Source organism: Clytia hemisphaerica, unplaced genomic scaffold, assembly GCF_902728285.1.
Source record: "Clytia hemisphaerica strain Z4C2 unplaced genomic scaffold, Clytia hemisphaerica genome assembly, whole genome shotgun sequence".
Taxonomy (NCBI): Eukaryota; Metazoa; Cnidaria; class Hydrozoa; order Leptothecata; family Clytiidae; genus Clytia; species Clytia hemisphaerica.
In genome coordinates this window covers 3,643,868-3,664,737 of record NW_027103551.1, presented here as the reverse complement: position 1 = coordinate 3,664,737, position 20,870 = coordinate 3,643,868, and the positions used below count along the sequence as shown (strand labels likewise).

The following is a 20,870-nucleotide window of genomic DNA, read 5'->3' as shown; positions in this document are numbered from 1 at the left end:
TAGCTGTCTTTAATTTGCATACCTTCAGTTAAAATAAAAAGCTTGAGAAAAGGCGAGTCACGATAAGTCAGCAACGAACGCTTAAAAAAACTTAGAAAATAATTTCCATTACTTTTTATTTTACCAATACTTCCTTTATTGAGTTATTTTATCAAAAAAATCACAAAACGAACCTTCATTCTTGAAAGTCCAAAATTTCCTCGTGAAAATCGAAGAATCTCATCTTGGAACCAGAAGGAGTCCATTATTACAATTTTAGGAAATTTATGTACGATTGATTAGGTGCATTTGATTATTTTTATGAACTTGTTACTTTACTATTTAAAACAATTCACCTCTCTACTTTGTCTGCTTGACGACGATTGTGGTTGCCGTTCCTAGGCGACAACGAGTGGTTCGTCATCAGAGAAACGATTGATCATCGGAGTGTCTTCGCCTGAAGAAAGATTATGATTTGAACATTGATGACTTTGATTACAATAGAACACCCCTGTGTCACAAGCCCGTTTGCAAAATATGGGCAAAATTCTGTCCCGGTGGCAAAACTAGCCTAAAATTTCGACCTCATTGGAATTTGACTTTGATTTTGTCCCAATTTAAAAATCAATGAAAAATATTGCACTCTAAAACCATCCCTACTGAAGTATGACACTGACAATTTTTTATTAAACTCGGCACAACTCGTGCAAAAAGTCAAAAGCCTCAAAAAAACTTTGTCTACCGTTTTGTTCATCAGGATTTAAAAAAAAATAAGCCAAATGATTAGATAACATATATCTTATTTGTAGTCAGCGATTTCAGATTCCATGATTATTAGCATCTTAAATAAATCCAGTGAAATGGAAGATTATTATATGCAAAGAAGGAAAAGTCAATGATATCCAAATTTTAGCAAACAAAGGAATTTCAAATACTTCCTCTCAGAATTAAGTTTCTGGTTAAGTAATAAACCGTGTTCTGATTCAAACGAATATTCAAAAAATAATACTAACCAGCATGGAAGCCAACCACCATGTTATCATCATCGTCAAGATCGTCCTCTTGTCTCGTGTAATTTCCACGCGCGGCGAACGCCAAAAAGCTGTGCTGTAGTCGCCGGTATTTGTACACCATCACGCCTAAACCCATGAATAAAGCCAAGACGACTAAAGCGACTGGTATAGCCCACATTAAGGTGTTATTCCGCCTTCGATTAGCGGATTTCGGATTACCGCCCGTGTGACCACCTGAATCAGGCGTTTTTGGGTTATTAACGATATCAAATGATTCCGAGAAAGCAGTTGTGTACGTTGTGTCAGCGTCGGTGTTTTCGGGTGCGTAATTGATTTCGATTCGACAGGAATAGGTTCCGTTTGGTTTTCCGGTGAAAAATTGCATGGGGTTGACGACGCTGCCAGGGTTTTGCAAATCTTCATTGATAGATGGGATCATCATATCACCTATCATCGTAAAACATTTCAACTGAAAAGACGAGAAAAAATTAGCAGTAAAATAAACAAATTAACAAGCGATACCTTTATGGACCTACATGTTTATAAAACGAATAATAAAAGTTTAATGAAGGCAATGTAGAAACAAAAACTGAATAATTTAAAATTCTTGGTGCCAAAAATTGTATTTCGGAAAATGAGTTTTTTTTTATTTATTAGCACATTGTAATTATACGTCTTTGTGCAAAAAATTAGGAAAAACTGATGAACAGATATTATTGAAACTTGACCTCAAAATAAGTTAGTACATTGTGGTGGTCCTTTTCAAAATCATCAAAAATCACTTAGTACTCATAATGTTCCGGAGTAACTGCTTGAACCCCTCTGTTTGTCACAGCATTTGATGAGGTTGTCTGCCATTTTTGGGGAATGCCTTGGACTGTACAATTTTTAAACCTATAGCCTATACTATTCGAGATATCTTAAAAATACCCTAAAAATATATCTAAAAAAAAAAGATAAATCATACCCTTCGAGCAATGACAGTGGAGGCGTATCTCTTGGCACACGGTCCAGACACTTCTTGCCAAGATAACGAGTCTTCGTGCACGACGACTTTGAATTTCTTGGAAGGAACCTGCCATCCACCAGTTTCGATGGTTTGCTCAATATACAAGTTGCTGACGTTCTTCACCACCACAGCGATGGCGAAAATGTATTTTGAGCAATGATCTAAGTCACCGATATCTAGACTCCTTTTATTGATTTCAGCTCGTTTCTTTATAACTTTTTTAGACTTATCACCCAATCTGAGGTAAAGAAACGAAAATTGAGTATAGGGTTAGAAGTAGTATAAGGGTTGTGAAACACGTAATACCGAAACAACATCACCAAAATCCAATACCAAAATTTCAAAATCCAAGCAGTCTTGTAAATCGTTGGTACGAATAGTAAAAAAAAAAATTAACAAAGGGTTTGTAAAATAAACAAGAGAATGTATCAACCAATCACAGTATACTGACCTCATATACTGGATGTCAAAATAATCGAGTTGTCCGAGAGGGAATGCCTTGGTCGGAGCACTCCACATAAGTAACACGTGTTCATGTTTCAACACGTCTTTCTGGATGACAAGATTCCGTACACGGTCCGTTTTCTCTACAAAGTGCAAACAAGAACTCGCATATTATATATTGCTGCTCTGTCACCCAAATCTCCGGAGTGAATATAGTTGGACAGAAATTCTTATTTCTTCACATATATATTGGTCAATGTAAATTTTTTTTTGTCTCAGGCGGAAAATAGTTTTTACACAGCAAATTACCACATATTCTTGAAACTTGAATTGTGCAGAATTTTAAGACGTAAAAGTATCTTTATATATACAGTGTGTCCCAAAAAAGCGAACAAATTTCTATATAAAAGTAAAATTCTCGAATCTCATTATCAAAATTGCTCCATCAATAGATTTTCAATTCTCAAGATGATTGATTAGGTTTTTGAGATTATATTTTAAGTATAAAAGTTTTCTTTTTAAGTATAAGATTTAATGATGGGCTAAAATGGGCTACTTGAATACTTGAAATAAGATTACAGTTCTCTGTTCAATAAATAGACAATCAATTTCCAAGATGATTGAATAGGTCTTGGAAAATTGGAATATCAAGTATACAAGTCATAAACTTTCGCACAAATGATAAGGATTTTACATTATATAAAGATTTTTCAGGACACACTGTACTTCACTTGGACGGAAATCCGTCTCAGACGAAAGAACTTTAAACACCATCATTTTAGAACTCAAGACTAGAAGTTGAAGATTGTTGAAAAACTGTTATTACAGTGGCAAAAAGAAGTTGCAGAAATGTTGAGCAAAACAGAAACGTAAGCAGACGTAAAGGAATGGCTGAAGACCGAAATTTTTTTCACAAAATTGAAACCCTATTAGCAAAACACTGCTACAAGTTTTTATCTGGGAGAAACCACGTCTGAAGGAAAAATTACGTTTAAGCCTCATTCGACCTTAGTAAACTCATATAAACATTGGTGCAGGGGGCTGGTAAAGGCGTACTGTGATTAAAACATGTGTAAGTTGCCGTCTAAAATCTAACGTTTTCAACCTTCCCATTATGTAAGCAAAATTTTCCTTATTCGTCGATTTTGAGATTCTTTTCGGAGACCTGTTGTATATTTTTGGAAAGATCTCAAAAAATTAAGATTAGTGATATATTGCGAGTATAGGTGATTTCGGTACTTAACTCGAGATATTGAGCTTCCAAAGCGCAAAAACTGGACAAAACAGCTGTTTCTGGCTGAAATTGAAAAACACTGAAAACATTGTTTTTAAGGGTTAATATCTCGAGTTAGGTACCGAAATCACCTATACTCGCAATATATCACTAATCTTGATTTTTTGAGGGCTTTCCAAAAATATACAACAGGTCTCCGTTTTCTCAAGTTAAAATTTTCATTAATTTTTCACCCTATGATTTTTGCCTGAGACCGTCGTATTTGTGCGAAAATCACACCAAAGTGTCCGAAAAAAAATTGGCACCCAATTTATTTTGATTCCTCTACCCCTTAGCTTTCCAAAAATGTATAACAAGTGCTTTGACTTAAAAAAATCGAGCGACCTAAAAAAAACGAACAAATTCCCCCCTACTAAATTTAGTCTAATATAATATTTATATTTATTTTAAAATGTTCTTTTAAAAGATGACTTTTGCTTCTTGCTCCAAAAAAAAAAAATTATGTAAGCAAAACGATGACCAGGTTACAAAAAGACTCTTAATTCACAAGCCATTCACCAATTCAAAAAAATGTAAGTCCTTGGTCTCGAAAAAATTGACGATTCAATTCTGAAGGTGTTTTAAGGCTTACTGCTAATATATTATCGCACTGATTGTAGCTGTTTATTGTTAACTTACTGCAGTCAGCAGGTTCATCAGAGGCGTCATCGCAGAGCGCTTGATCGTCGCACATGACGGTGATGTTGAAACAGCTACCGTCACATTTCTTCGAGAACGGGGATGGGAGAGCACAGTCAACTTTCCCTTTTTCTGAAAGATAGATAGATAGAATCGATATCTTACATATGGATAGCCCAGTAATCTAGGACTTTTAGACAGTCTTTCGCTTGTTTTCACGGGATCCACGGCCAGCCGGCTCAGCTATCTATGAACTGAACGGAACATTGGAAGGAGCGGGGATTCGAACCGTGAACCCCTGGTTTTTCGAACTTTGGGGCCAAACGAGTGCTTTGCCGTTTTGGATCGAGTTCGAGTAGAAGTGGACTATGTCTAAGAGTTGAAGATTCATACAAATGAGAGAAAAATGTTACCAGTATCACATTTAGCTTCGTCTTCTTTCCCTTTGCATTCTGGTATCCCATTGCAGCGTGTTGCGCATGCATTGTTGTCAGGGCAACGGAAGGTACACGCTGGGAAATACAAAATAACTAAGGTTAAATGTTTCTGATAAGAAAATAGAGCAAATGGGGGGAAAAGTCATTGTCAACATAGTGCACAGTTTTGGATATAACTTTTTTGCCTGCCTACATGAAGTCGAAGCGTTTAGTCTTTTCTTTCTCCCAATAAGAACATACCCAGACAACATTGTTGTTTCGACGTCCAGATCGTGTTCAAAAAAGAATGACATAATTCAACTTTTTTAGTGATAATTTTAAAAAGCCTATAAAATGTGATATTTTGTGGCTACAGTTAAAAAGATTAATCCCCACGTCCCAAAATGACAAAAATTTCTTTTGCGTTTGAAACGAAATTTCTAGTGATCTTCAGTGACTAGTAATTAGCCTTTAAAGTGTGTGAAAGATTGTGGCTAATTTTTTGAGTGGCTAATTCTACCAACTAATTTCAAAAAGGTGTAGCAACTTCAATTTAAAAGATCAGTCACCCAAATTTCGCACAGGTTATATTGAATAATAAAGTTTTGAGATTATGTGAAAAAATGAGGGCTATTGATCGAATTGATCCTTGAAAGTGAAATAATGTGGTTAATAGACTTAAAATACACCCAGAGACAAAAGTATTCAATAAAAAAGTATAATCGAGGAATTTGAAATTTTTTTGCTTGAGATGATACTTATTGAATGGTTTTGTTTTCATTTTCTAAGGATACAGCATCAGAAATGTGAATTTAAGTGGCTAAATACTCCTTGCAATTGTGATGCTTGACATTGAGGAAAACGCTTCAACAGGCATTTTACGTACTGACTTTATTCACCATGTAAAAAAGCTGTAGTTATGAAATTTTGGGATATTGTGCTAAATATGTGGCTAATTCCATAGAAACACTTTTTGTAATACTTCCTGTATGATTTTGTGTTAAAATGTGTGGTTATTTGCATACTTAGTAACTAGTAGTTTTTCTTCATTTTAAGCCTAATTTATAGATTTTCCCTGTCATTTATTGCCACAATTAATCACATATCAATTTTAAAGAAAGGCATGCAAGGTATCAAAAGAAAGCCAATGAAATTTTCGAAAGTTTCAACAAGGTTATTTTTTTCACTCACGATTTGAAAAAATGTGGGTAGCCTTTTTAACAATCCGGAAATTTTAGTAAGTCTTTTTAGCCACGTAGAATCACAGGGCAACTATTAGTTGATACTTTTGAATTCAGAAAGTGAAAATTTGATCATCAAGCTATAGTCTCATACAATTCAGGTCTTTGGAATTCTTTTGTGAATGGGTGTGGCTACCATTTAAAATAAGGACCTTTTTTCAAAAAAGTGTGAATATTAGCCGCACGATTTCACAAATTAGTAAGTAAATACTTCAAATATGTTCTATTTTTTTACTAATTTTCAAGAACACCAGATTCATTATTTTCATCACTAGTATTTATTTGCTATATTGTTTTTTTAATTATTGAAAAAATATCAATACAGCGAGTTCGAGCCACAATTTTTCACATTTATCACTTGAAATTCTTTCACATAAGTATATCTTAGAAAAATTCAATTTGTGATCTTCAACTTTGAACCAGTTCCAAATGTGGATATTCAATATGTGCTTAATTGAGGCTATTTCAAAAAAGGATAGAAAAAGGGTAAAATTAGCCTCAAAACTACACATTTTGATAAAAAAGAAATTCCAGTGAATTCCTAGAGTCCTAATCCACAATCTTGTATTTTCCCCTCTCTCATGAAACATTTGCTAAGAAGTTACAAGGCATTATCCAAAATCAACAAAAATTGCTTTTTTCCAATGTGTCATTCTTTTTTGAACAGAATCTCCACAACGTACGTTGTGAACGTTAGATAAACGTTGAAAGAACGTTGTGTGCCAGCTGGGTATCAAAATCAAAACGCCCCCCTCTAATTAATATAGAAATTCCTAAATTAATCAGACGTTTCAAGATTAGAGTGTGATGCGAAATGTGCATTGTTTCTCGTGGACGATTATTTCCGCAGTCTAATATCAGTTTGAGACACAACCAAAATTCACGCTGTAAGGGCAAATGATCTATGGAAATACATTTTCCTATCATTGTTGTAGTATTTAGCTAGAGAAAAATCCGAGCTAACGAGTTGTCCTGTTTAGGGTCTCATTAATTGGCTTAATGTATGAATTTCTAAATAATTGAGCTATTTCCTAGATCCAATTTGTGAAACGGGTGGATAGCTTAATCAATAACTTGAATCAGCAAGTACAGTTAATGCTCTCTAATTCGATTTCCAAGGGGAATCGGATTTTAATCGAATAGGGGAGCATATCGAATAGAAGAGTGTCGTTTATGAGAGTTACTTGTTGACGGTGACTTTCAATATCATCGAACAAGGCAGTGTATCGAATAGTAGATCGTCGTTTATGAGAGTTTCTTGTTGATGGTGGCCTTTATTATTATCGAATAATGGAACGTATCGAATAACAGAAAGTCGAATTAGAGAGCGTCAACTGTATATCGAAATCATTAAGAAGACGAACTTACCACAAGAAGCAGGCCACTCATCATCACCGTGCGGACAATCTGTACGTCCATCACACGTTTGGTGATAACCAATACAATTAACGGATTTCTTACATTGATAACCCTTGCATTTCCCTGAAATAAAATACAGATGAGATGGAGTTTTTATAAGATTTCCTTTGATAATTGGTCATTTGAAGTAATAAAAATGACGCGTTCTTTAAAAAAAGTAACACAATTGTTTATCACTGGTTAAAGACCAACCAAATCAAATGAGAGCTTTTAAAAACTCCATCTCGTCCCATAAAATACAGTGGTCAAAGTGAGGTTTTTTATCTGAAATCTGTCACTTGTCACAAACCGTTTGACATTGATATATTGGTTTGAGTAGGGTTATGGAAAGGTTAGGGAAATTTGTTCGAGTTATGGAGTAAGGTTTATAAGGCATTGTTAACTGAAGGGATGAGAGAACTTGTTCGAGTTAAGGAGTCGTTCGAGTTATAGAGGTTCGAGTTAAAGAGACTTTACTGTATAACCTTTATCGGAATAACCATTTCGTTCCCTACAGTCTAGAATAAGGACAAGACTGATGTCAAACATGGGGATGTTTTATGATGTGAAGATCTACGATGGAGGTGATTTTACATTGATATTTATGACCTAATCGACTGGATTTTTGCCGATTTTACGCTGAAGATCACTGCCTTATCTGATGAGAAGGATTGATACCTGGGATGGTTGGGCGTGGAGTTGTTCGAGTTGGACATCCTTTTTCGTCCGCCCCATCATTACAGTCAGGAATTCCGTTACATCTTTGTTCCGGACCATAGCAACGTCGCCTGTTGTCACAAGGGTAGGTACCGTTTCCAGAACAAATCTCCGGACTGGTTGGTCGTGGTGGTGTGGTGACTAGTAATGGAAAGATTGAAAATTTAATGAGCACATCTTTAATCTATAAAGACTATTAGATACCCGTCAATTCTTATGGAGATAGGTAGTATACAACGAATGATATGTATCACTACTCTAAGGTCCCGTCGAATAAAAGATTTAGGGATAGGTTTGAAAGTTCATAAAATTATCTAAAAGCAATTTTTGCGCAACCCCTTCTACCGTTTATTGTGTTTTGAAGAAATCTAGGACCCCTCTACTAGTCGATACCTTAGAGAAGACAAAAGACTTAAATTGTAGAAAGTTTATACAAAATCATTTTTTGATAAGGACAATCTATTCATTGATCTGATATTCCGATGGTGTATTGGCGGCCGCCCACGCTAAAGCTCTGAAGGAGCGGGCCAATATCACCGTCGGAGACCTATAGTAGTAATCGTTTGATGAACCGCATCACAATCGTGTCTAGCAGTCCTTACACTTTTTGCTTGACTATCGGTTCCACCCGACTGAATTTAGCATGAAAATCTCTGCTGCCTGAGAAACCTTACAGAAAAATGAAAAATGGTAACCCAAAGGTTCCAGATGTTAAAATTTTCCCGACCTTCAGAGCTTTAGCGTGTCGGAAGAAAATTTCTACATCGAGTACCAGATAATCTATTCATTAATTATCAACGGTTATCAGCGTCCGTACATATTCAAAATTCAAAAATTTGGTATCACTGACATTAATATTGATGAAGGAATTTTTTTTTCTGAGACGGAAAATAAATTTCACACAGCAAATTAGCAGAAAAATTCTTGAGATTTTAATGAATCATGCAGAATTCTTTATATACTTCGCTGATGAGGAAAACCGTCTAGGACGGAAGAAATTTTAATTAAATGAAAAAAAATAACCTCCTTGGAGATTGAAGAACTTTTAGTAAGGTTTGTTACGAATTATTTAGACTTACAGGCACAATTGTTTTCGTCAGACCCATCATTACAATCAGGCCATCCGTTACACCAATAGCGACGGGCAATACATTGAAGACCATTATCGCAATTCCGTTCTAATGCACTGCAAATCACTGTAATGAAAGATTTGAACTTGAGTTAGACTGGAGTTGTTAGAAACTATGTAATACAGTAATATGATTGTTATATGATTGTTATATGATAATACAATAATCTCAAAAACGAGATAATATCAGTTTGTATATAAACTATAATTTGTCCATTCCTTTATTTTTTGCTGTGTTAAAATTACTCGTCTAGTATGCTGAATTTGCCACGTAAAGGAATTGGCCATGGGAAAGGATTTCAAAGATTTTGGGACCATTGGTCCGTAACTACAACTGATGATTTACTTCGTAACAGAATGTATTTCTCTCGCGTAAAACGTACCGCAGTGCGGCAATGAATTTCAAAATTTCCGTAGATATTGGGTCTGTTTTAAGACAACTGAGGACTTAGAAAGTCAAAATTGTAGAAATTGACTAGCTGGAAACTAGCTGAGGATCCAATGCTAAACAACGCTGTAGGCGGTCGCCAAGTTAAGCACCACCCCTCCTGCTAAACCACGCGCCTCCACGCCCTTCACGCCTTCAAATATTTTCACGCGCCTTCATATTTTTTCAAGGGATGGTGCATAATATGAAAATATTTATTTTTATCATAAGCATCTACTTTATAACAATTAAATCGATAGCTCTAGTAAGAAGGTAAAACGATGTTATGTAATTGTATATCATCTTATGATATATCATTATATACATGTACGCAAAAACAGCCATTGAATAATTCCTGATAGACCACAGCTATTATACCACAGTGGAATTGTTTTTCTTCAAATTTTGCTTTCAAAGTTTGATTTCTTTTGTTTTTCTTGTTCTTTATCAAAGAAATATGGTATTTGTAAAGACAAAGTCACTTAAAAATAAAAGCATTAGAGTTGTATTCATAAAATTTTTCTTTTTCTTGTTAGTCGGTAATCGAAAACGAGTTTTCTATTCTGGTCTGTGAAGTATTTCGGGCACTCTATTACACTAATTGAGTACTCCATAGATGGGCTCCATGTTTACAGCGTTTTACAACGACTCTATGTCTATAGTATTATCATAAAATGAAATTACTTTAAACACAACATTACATAACAAACATTCTGTTAAGATCATACGATCATAAGCTACAGTGGACTCCCTCTAATTTGATCTTCATGAGACCAAAGATTTAAAAATTAAAAAATTAAAAAAAGAATCGAATTACAGACAGGGTAATTTTAAATAATACCAATAACGAACATAATTGATTTGAACATTTTCCAAATTTTCAAGGCACATGAAAAAAATGAAGGCGCGTAGGGCGCGTAAGGCGAGGAGTCTCGAAGAAAAATGAGGGCGCGGAGGCGCGTAAGGCGCCTGATTTAACAGACTCCTCCTAGACGTCTTACCTTTAGCGCAACCCCTTTCATCGGAACCATCATCACAATCGTTATCGCCGTTACACTTGAATGAGTTGGACAGACATCGATATCGATTATACTTGATACAACCAAACTGGGTGGCTGGACACACTACTGTCGGCCGAACTAAAAGGAGAAAGTAAGAAAAACGTTGTCAAACACAAAAGACAAGGCGTCGTCAACATGACTAAAGGTTCAATCTCAAAATAAGTGTCTTGGAAAATTTGAAATCTTTCAATTCTGGTCTGTTTTTAGGATTGGCCTTTTTGTCATAGGAAAACATTAAATATTCCTCTGAATGACAAATGGCGGATCTCAATTTCAAAAGTGAACACCATAAAAAAATTTCAATTTTGTAAGGTATTAATTTTCAGATTGAGCCTTAAGTCAAATGAGCGACGAAGGTTGAGATTCAACCATACTGTACAGAGTTCTATTACCAAATAATTTTAACTAGAAGCTTGAATAAAGAAAAGTTTGCTGTATTATAGCCAGAGTGTCAGGCGTGATGTATAACATCCGTTCAACAAGCTTTCACTACACTCACTACAAGGCTGATTACAAACAACTTCGTTGCGTACGCGTACGTACGCGTTTAGTTCATGCAGAGAGGACAGAAAGACCGATTCTTGTTCGACTGGAGTCGCTTATAATCCGTGTAATATTGGTGATATATGATAATACGATACTACGAAAGTTGTTATGGGATAATACACGTTTATATAAACTACAATTTGTCCAGATTTGTCCCTTCCAATATAATTAGCACGCTAGACTAGATTATTGTTGTAGAAGAGCACATAATGTTACAATGATTTTTTAATTACCTGTAGTTGTTTGTGAGCAATCCTTCTCATCCCAACCATCTGCGCAATCGTCTTCTCCATCACAAACCCAGTTGTTCGGGATGCATTCAGATGTCGGACATTTCACGTGCCCAACTGCACAGCCTGCCGCTGTAATGAGTAAACAGAAAACATGTTTGAAAACATAATTGAGGTCTTATGCAATAAAACTGGAGATATGCTACCACTTAAGACTGGAGTCATTCATAATATATCTTATACAATAACCTTATCAGCCCTTTTTAAGCCGACCCTTATTGGTGTTATACGATTTACATCTTCTTTTTTTTCATAAGCAAGTGTCTGTCCCTATTCCAGGCTCGTATTATGCTTAGCATTCTATTGTTCTCAAACAATGGAGCCATTGTTTAGATACCAAAAACTGAGCCTGCATATGCTTATAAACGTTATGCTTATAAAAGAAAAAACATGTAAGCTATAACTGTTTACGGGATAATGTTGGTTTGTGTGCCTCGTTATTCGGTAATATCGAAAGCCACCATCAACAATCAACTCTTGTAAACGACGCTCTACTATTCGTTACACTCCCTTATACGATAAAAATCCAATTCCCCTTGAAAATCAATTGACTCAAATGTACATTTTTTGCCAATAGCCAGTTTATGTAATTTCACTTTCGAGGACAGTGTAGCGTGACTGAGGTGATTTGGAAAAACCCGCAGTTTTGACCCGCAGTTTTGACCCGCAAAATCGAGGACGGTAAAATGTGTGTCAAACTATTAGTCGGTCAAGAAATAGATGAATCAAACCCTAACCGTCTCCATCGCAGAGAAATACAAATACATAAACTTGCTAAATTCAATGCAAGGGACTTTAACAAGAACTTACTAGTGCAATTCTTTTCATCACTGCCATCAGAACAATCTTCTTCGTTATCGCATTTCCACGATCTCAAGATACACGCTCCGTTCGCACATCTGAATTGGTTCACTTTGCAAACCTCAGGTGCAGCTGAAAAGATGAATGGCAAGAGAATTAATGACAATCAAAGGGATATAATCAGTTAATCTTGCTTAAAATTAAACAAGTGATACTTTTATGGACCTACCTGGTTTTGTATTTAACACATATATAATTGATATCTACGTGAGCGTGACCATTAAACAATCATTCAGAACACAAATAGTGACGATCTATTAAAATTATTCGTTTGTTTCTTATAAAAAAAACGTTTAGAAACCAAAATTTCATGCTCTTGAAATATTCTTTCATATTCAAGACTTTGCGAGCAAAAAAAACATCTATCTCATCAAAAAATTTAGTAATTTGGCAAAGAACATTGACGTATGCTTATTAATAGTGATTCTTATAGATAAACATGCGTTTTTTGAACCAACAAAATTTTTTTGAAAAAATCTGCTTGAGCCATCTTTTACCTATGATGGTAGCCTACTTTCATGCAAAAAATCAGAAAAAGTTAATGATCCAATTTTCCAACCCGTTTTTAGCCGTTTTTTGGCCCAAATTTGCCCAAAATTTTTTTTTTGCGAAAATCGGGCTCCGTCACATTCGAGGGTCTACCTTAAGGGAAGAAATTTTCGCGGGAATTTAATTTCTCGGTTGGTCAAATTATTTTTTTTCGGGGGAATTTAATTTCGCGGTTCATCGATTTTCGAAAAATTCGCGGGAATTTAATTTCGCGGTTGCGGGATATTTTTGGCCAAAAGCGTTATTAAATAAGCAAAAAACCTGTTTTAAGGCTTGAAATAGTACGAATTTGGGGGAATGCGTGAAATAAATTAAATTTCGCGGGAATTTAATTTCGCGGATTGACGAAAAATTTGCGGGAATTTAATTTCGCGGTTGCGGGATATTTTTGGCCAAAAGCGTTATTAAATAAGCAAAAAACCTGTTTTAAGGCTTGAAATACAGTGGAACCTCTAATTAGCGGACACCATCGGGGAAAGGGGTTAGTGTCCGCTAATTAGAAGTGTCCGCCTTTTAGAAACTTTTGATCTCGGAGCTCCAATTTTGAAATTAGGCCATCCCAGGGTGTCAAAAGTACAAAATTGGGGTCTAAAGCACTTATCTGCAGACACTAGACCATAGAAGAACAAGAGAAGGGCTATTAAAACAGAGCTCGAGTGACTGGCAAGAGGTTAAATCGAGGTGGTGGGTACGGAATTGAAGTACCAGTGATTTATGATTTCTTCGGCCCACCTAAGTTCGTTGAATAGGTCAAGGGAAAAGTGGAAATTTGTAGAAATAATTTGAATAATAAGACTAATAAGTGCTTGAAATAAAAATATCTAATTTTTTTTTTTCGATTTTGGACGTCTGTGACCCGTTTGATATTCAATGTCCGCTAATTGGAGAGCTAAAATAGGGGTTTTGGCCATTTCGTGCGAAAAGATTTGTCCGCTAATCAGAGGGTCCGCTAATTGAGTGTCCGCCTTTTAGAAACTTTTTTATGAGGATTTGACTAGGAGACGCCCGGGGAAAAAGAAATTGTCCGCTAATCAGAGGTGTCCGCCTATTAGAGTGTCCGTTAATTAGAGGTTTTACTGTAGTACGAATTTGGGGGAATGCGTGAAATAAATTAAATTTCGCGGATTGACGATTTTGTAAAATCTCGCGGGAACTTAATTTCGCGGTTTTAGGCAAAATTCGCGAAAACCGCGAAATTTTGTTCCCGCGAAAATTTCTTCCCTTAACGTATACATCTTTGTGCAAAAAACTAATGAGCCAATCACGAGGAAAGCCAATAACGAACGAACGGACGAACGAAGGTTAATTTATAGGACCTCCACCCCACCGGGGTAGGTCCAAAAACTTACAATTTGGATATTTCAACTTTGGAAAAGGGTTAGAAGCAAAAAGGTTTGTAAGTTTTGCTAAGAATCATTGAAGGAATCTACAGGCAAAACATCTCTCAAACCATCTGATAATTTTTTTAAAAGTAAAATCGTCGCGAATCGAAAATACCCATAGAAAAGAAAACATATTTGACATTTTTAACTGAAGGGAACAGAAAACTTTTCGAGTTAAAGGGCCCTGATTCGTGTTATATAGGTTCAAGTTAAAAGAGACTCCACTGGAGTTAAAAGACCAAGTTTGTAATCAAATAGAAACGTAAAAGGAATGGAAATAATTATAAAACCGTACCGCATCCCCACTCATCACTTCCGTCACCACAATCTTTATCGCCGTCACATTTCCAATGATCGGGAATACATTCTTTTGAATGTGTACATGTGAACTGGTGAGCCGTGCACGTCTCGTTCTTCGCTGTAAACATTAATAAGGAAATTGTTAGCTCAGCAATCCAGGACTTAAACAGTATACAGTGGAACACAAGTTTGGTCGAGTTAAGGAAATTTCGAGAGATGGAGTAAGGTTTATAAGGGATTGTTTAAACTTTTTCGAGTAAAGAAGTCGAGCCTAGTATTCAGGTCTGCGCAAATATCGCTTGAAAAAAGTGAGCTAAAGTTAGTTTGCGTTCTGCCCTAGATTACAGAGAGAAAAAAATCGAAAATCTCGAATCTATATTTTATGAAACATTGTAAAGTGAAAGTAGAAAAAGTGAAAGTGACTCTAAGGCTGTAATTTTTGAAAACAAGAATGGTCTTACGTGGTCTACAGGCGTTCGTTTTTCGATCAAAAACCTCCTCGTTAGGACATTTGCATTGTAAGGGACCAGACACGGGTTTTAAACCTTCTGGACACACGCACGATGGTTTACCGTTGGCTGGTAAGCATTTAAATGTACAGTTGTGGTGGCCTGGCGCACATGGATTGTTATCTGATAGGAAAGTGAAAGTAAAAGTGATTCAATTCAAAATGCTTAGTTATAATTATGAACACGCAAAACATTGGAGATTTGATAGATGCATTCATTAAGCTCTCTGATCTCAAAGCTTGTTATTAAGACAGAGATCCTTCATCATAGTTAAGTCCTTTAGATCCTTCTTTAAAATTCTTGGTTTATTTTCTGAGAAAACGAGGCCCGGATTCAAGTCATCTGAAAAAAAGCTTTTTGGTTTAGAACAAGTGGGAAGCAAGCAATCTGGAAACAAGTCATGCTCTACATGCTCTCTTTAATTAGAAAATCGGCCGTCTGAACTAGTAGAGCTATATCTAAATCATACTGGTTGATGAAGTGTGCAGGTGAGGCGACTTACCCAACTTTTGTTTACCCTCCCAGAAAGCTCTGAGAGCAGTTGGTTTGTATAGCCAGTTGACTAAGTTTTGTTTTCCATCTCCGCTTTCTTTATCCATGAGTTGTACACCACCATATGACCAATCGTCCCATACAATCTTCTGTTTGTAAATGTCCAACGAGTATGGGTTACTCACCCCTGATGATTGGATGACCTACAAGAAAAACGGAAGAGATAGTTAAGTAAGTCTGCGACGCAGTTGAGGGCGACCCGAAAGTTCTCTTTTCTCTAGCTGTCTACCTAACATTTTCCCTTTGATCCATCTCTTTGACTGCAGAGCATTAAAGTAGAGAGGAATCAAGTACCATGTAGGGAATCTTTTGTATGAGAAATAGATGGTAATAACATTGACTGCATAAGTTTGAAATGGGAAACGGTTTGCAGAGCTCGAGTATCAATACAAAATATCTGCACAGTGGATTCTTCTTAGCTCGAATACCCAAAGGGTCGCTTAACGTTCGAATAATAAACAGAAAAAATAGCTCAGTGGATCAGAAAATTCGCTCAGACTAGACTCGAGTCGTTTATAACCCGTGTAATAAAGTAATATGGAGTTATATGATATCACAATAATTGTTACATGGGATATTGTTTGTATAATCTCTCTTCTTGCAAATTATAAGATGATGCGCAATCCAAATAATAGGAATTACCATTCAACCGTGACTCTGATTCTCAATCAAACCTTGCCATCGAAATCATAAAAGTGTAAACACAGACAAAATCAAAAATTCACAAACCTTTCTACCGCGACCGTCAAGTTGAATTCTCTCGATTCGATCCATACCAGAATCAGTCCAATAGAGAAGGTTAGATTCGTAATCAAACGCAACATCGTTAGGTGTTTTAATGTTTTGACTGGTTGATAATAAGTTCTTTTTGCCAGAGCCGTCCATGTTGGCTATAGTGATGGAGGGGTTGGATCCTAAATCTGTCCACGCCATGACACTAGAAAAATAAACAACGAGTTTCATTGTCGGTAAAGCTCTAGTTTAGACGGCCGACTTGCCGCCCAGCCTTTTCTAATTGTGAATTAAAGTAAGTAGCAAGTTGGCTGTCTAAACTTAACGTATTGCCCTCTTTTGGGGCTGGACTAAAAAAATGTTGGTTTGCCGTCAGACCGACCGACCGACCTAAACACTTTTATTGCTATTTCGACGAAGAGAATTTTTTTCTTCAAAAATTACAAAATGTAAACAAAAATTCCATAACCAAAATAAAAAAAAAATTTCCGACCGACCCATCTCCAAAATTTAAGGTCGGTTGAGGGCAAACCAAGAACTTTTGTGAAGTCCAGCCTGATCTTTGATAATTTTGGTGAATTAAAGAATTTTGAGACGGAAAAACCCATTTGTATACTTCGCTGAGACCGACGAACAGTGAACACTGGATTATAAATATTCTCGAGTGTAATTTCTGCTATACCCTTTTGCCGGATGTACAGCTATTCCACGGGGTTTACCAACGTCACTGGGTCCAAATAATTTCTTCTTGAAACGTCCATCCACTGAAATGATACCAATTTCAGCGGATCCAACGTCAGTGTAGTAGATGTCTTTATTCATCCAATCGTAAGCGATACCTTCCACGTATGTTCTTTCTTCGTCAAATTGCAAAACTTCATGTAAATGACCTATCATATGAGAAATAGCAAAACAATATTTGTAATTTTTCTGTAGACAATACTCAGCACAACAACAACGTAGAACTCCCAAAGACTCTTAAAAAACTAAATCATAGTACCTAGTGATTTGACAAGGTAAACAGTCATTTTGACTCTTTTTTCTTGAAAAATAACCTAAATTAGTCAAACTTTGGCGCGCGTTTTTTGCTAAAGATTTCCTTGGCAGAAAATCTCTCCGAATGGAAATAAGGACTACAACCGTGAGGTTTAACGGCTCTTTTGAAAAGAAACATACTTCTGGCGCGCTGATGTCGATGTAGCATTTGAAATATTTTTTTTATTTTCACATTGTTAGTCCCCCTAAGGGTTCAGGAAATTGGACAGCAAATAAGAGTAACATTCTAAAACTCAGTACTCTTATGGTCAAGAGGGGCTACGCGAGACGGCAATCAAAAAGACGATGTCTGGTCCCAAAAAAGAAAGCGAAATTTTCGTGTTTCCTCAGATTACTCCGCATTTGACGCTAAACCCTCACATGACTCCTTCCGTAATACTAGCGTTTTTAGAAGAAGCCACCGTAGTGCTCATCTTTCGCTAAAAATTTTAAACCACTTTCCTTTGAAATTTTAACATTTTTTTGAAAAAAACTATCCTCGACTCACCTGTGGTCAAGTTCATGCGCATGATCCGATCGAGTGTAATATCAGCGTAAAAGAGAGTCTTCCCCGCGTAATCATAATCCAGCGAAATGACGTTTTTCATGCCGTTCAGATGCATTCGAACGGACTGATGGCTTTTCAGGTCATATCGCATGATATATGAAGATTTGGCGTACAATACAAAATCGTCGATAGCTAGAAAGATGAAAAAAATCAGAAGTTTTAACGTAGTTTTGTGATTAGATTAGAACAATTAACACTGTTTTGTGATGTGCTCAAAATCTTGAACACTGGACTCTTTTTTGAGTAGTATAATGGCCTTTTCACTCACGATCGTAAGAACAGAGAAGCTGTTATTAGGTAAAGCCTTTTTCTTAAAACTCATTTTTTTCAGGTTTCACCAGAGAGTCAATCATGTTGAAAAGGTTAACTTTACTTACGATCAATGTGGCAGGCACGCGTTTCGGGGAGAAATTTCTTGTCGAAATCACCTCCTTCGCAAGTGTCGCCAGGAATCTTTCGATAACTGAAGGGATTGACGAAAAAACAGTTAGTTTTCAATCATTAGGACTTTGCTAGACTCAAAACAGATTTTGAAAACTGATGCGAGCTTATTTAAAAAATGAAACGTTCTACCTACGTTCTACAAAAATACTTTTAATACAATTTCGTTTAAAGAAAGAAATACTTATTGGAACAGAATCCCACCCGGATGAAATGTTGTAAAGCAGTCCAGGTTGACACCAACTCGGCTGTTTTATGGTAGCATTGAAGAAATTGATATCTGGGAAGCAAAACGTGCCAAACCAACCCAGAACGAACTCTTTGAATCCAAAATCACTGAAAAAGATAGGATGGTTGTCATGTTTTAAAATATATATATTGAAATTACAACCGATCAAAATATCCAGATGGGCGGACAGACACTAACTTACCTTAGCAAATGTAGGTGCACTTCAAGATCATGACATAAAAAATACCCACAGTAGGTAAAAAAAAAGATAAAAAGAAATTTAAAGAAAGAAAGTAGTTTTTAGATCCCAAAATACATGTCCACGATGAATCGACAGTAATTAAATTACAATTGACTCTCTAACTCGACGTTCCATTATTCGATAATATTGAAAGTCACCGTCAACAAGAAACGCTCATAAACGACGCTCTTCTATTCCATACATGAAAATCCAATTCCCCTTGAAAACTAAATCAGAGATCGTCAACTCAAATCACACACATACCACATAAAATCTTCACGAGTGCAAAGACAATTGCTGACTTCCACAGCTCGATCGTAATTGTACCCATTGTAACACTTGTGGTCAGCTAACCGTCTCTCGTATTTCTGCTTCTTGCCAAGTGAACAGTGTTGTGTATCGTTCCGTAAATCACCCAATTCCCATAAGTAATAATCCTTCGATTTATCGCATGGTCTTCCTATAAGAATAAAAAATACATTAAACATTTGTGGGTTCTGTATCCTTAACATTTACACTCAATTTTTCTGACTTTCGGTTTTCATTGTATGATAATACTTTGAACAGAGACACCGAGTCTTTGGACTCAAAACTCGTTATGTTCATACAACGTCATACGTGGAGACCTTTAGATCGAAATACATAAACAAGATACAGCCACCAACTCTTTAGAATTAAAATTCAGTATGTACATACTATGCATGTAAAAAAATTCCCAACTCCACTTAAGTAAAAGATTTTAGATCAGAAAATCTATAAAAAAGATTACCTAAGAACTGTCTAAAGTCGACTTGAATGACAAACCAGGAATGACCGTTGGCTTTCGAAGCGTATACGGTGAAAATGGCTGACTTTTCACCAGGCTCGGTGAGCAAGCCATAAACTCGAACTGGATCTTTGGAGAATTTGTAATCTTGCCACGAATGCCCTTCATCCCAAGAAAACCTGAAAGTTAAGAAAAAGGAAAATTAAGAAAAAGAAAATGGGAAGAAGAGATCGTTGTCGCAAAACGTACTGATGTGTGTTTCTTGTCAAGGATTGCTATATTTTGTCCTTGTAATCCAAAGAGAAAATAAATGGCAACCAATACTGCACAATAACGATTCAACTGGCAATAAGAGGCAGGAGACCTCATAAATTAGACTCACTTCAAAGTGTCAGTATAACCATATTTTTGTGCACCAACAATGATACCACCGTGATCCACAAACGCATAGTAGTAATGGCCATCCAAAATCTATAAGGAGATAGGAAAGTGAGAGAGACAAGATTTTGACAAATGATTATTACTGCAGATTACTGTAGAATTAATAATGTTAATCTAACAAAATGCAAGGACAGAGCTTTAAAAATAGAACTATTCGCAAAAAATATTGAGATCATTGCTAACCTGATGTAATCTTACGAACTGTTCTTATAACAGACAATATAAAATTTCCATCAGCTTTTTAGTTGACCCTCCTTCGCATATTAATTCCCTTTGTTTGTATATAGCATATTCCCAAATAACATTTTCTCTAGGTTTTCTTTATACTGTAGCATAATTAATTTTAATTATTAGGCAATTATTTTATGCCATACTATCTCCGATTCTTTCACGCTTGTGACTTCTGAATTCATTCTAATTTTGATTTGATGGGAGAAGGTTGTTTATGACATGAGTCGACTCTCTCAAGAAATTCAGTGGAAATTTATCGTTTTCGTTATGGCAAAGCGTCTTCGTATCCAGTTTCTCGTTGTAGTGATTACTCGCCTCTGGTATTCACTACCTTTCTGGTCAGCATCTTACACAGCATCTCACTCGTGGCCAGCTGGTGAGTTTTTCTGCTGTTTTCATTTGTTCTTTTTCATAGGCTTAGGTTAGGTTAGGTTTTTGTCTGACCTCTGGT

General features: G+C 36.1%; 1 protein-coding gene across 2 annotated transcripts in view; it reads right to left on the bottom strand.

The window, feature by feature from the left end:
* Positions 1-287: 287 nt before the first annotated feature.
* Positions 288-20,870, bottom strand: part of LOC136800290 (sortilin-related receptor-like) — a 31,421-nt gene continuing 10,838 nt past the window's right edge. For both annotated transcript variants that reach the window (XM_067056917.1, XM_067056918.1), the window contains exons 11-33: positions 20,130-20,218; positions 19,751-19,926; positions 19,246-19,441; positions 18,716-18,847; positions 18,448-18,533; positions 18,011-18,202; positions 17,150-17,357; positions 16,465-16,672; positions 15,686-15,878; positions 15,136-15,306; positions 14,670-14,792; positions 12,393-12,515; positions 11,526-11,654; positions 10,687-10,824; positions 9,209-9,325; positions 8,091-8,270; positions 7,383-7,496; positions 4,771-4,869; positions 4,358-4,489; positions 2,453-2,588; positions 1,960-2,239; positions 993-1,461; positions 288-436 (exon numbers count right to left, since the gene is read on the bottom strand). In XM_067056917.1, the coding sequence (XP_066913018.1) occupies positions 378-436; positions 993-1,461; positions 1,960-2,239; positions 2,453-2,588; positions 4,358-4,489; positions 4,771-4,869; positions 7,383-7,496; positions 8,091-8,270; positions 9,209-9,325; positions 10,687-10,824; positions 11,526-11,654; positions 12,393-12,515; positions 14,670-14,792; positions 15,136-15,306; positions 15,686-15,878; positions 16,465-16,672; positions 17,150-17,357; positions 18,011-18,202; positions 18,448-18,533; positions 18,716-18,847; positions 19,246-19,441; positions 19,751-19,926; positions 20,130-20,218 (3,750 nt within the window). In that variant the 3' untranslated portion in view covers positions 288-377. The remainder of the gene's footprint in view (positions 437-992; positions 1,462-1,959; positions 2,240-2,452; positions 2,589-4,357; positions 4,490-4,770; positions 4,870-7,382; positions 7,497-8,090; positions 8,271-9,208; positions 9,326-10,686; positions 10,825-11,525; positions 11,655-12,392; positions 12,516-14,669; positions 14,793-15,135; positions 15,307-15,685; positions 15,879-16,464; positions 16,673-17,149; positions 17,358-18,010; positions 18,203-18,447; positions 18,534-18,715; positions 18,848-19,245; positions 19,442-19,750; positions 19,927-20,129; positions 20,219-20,870) is intronic.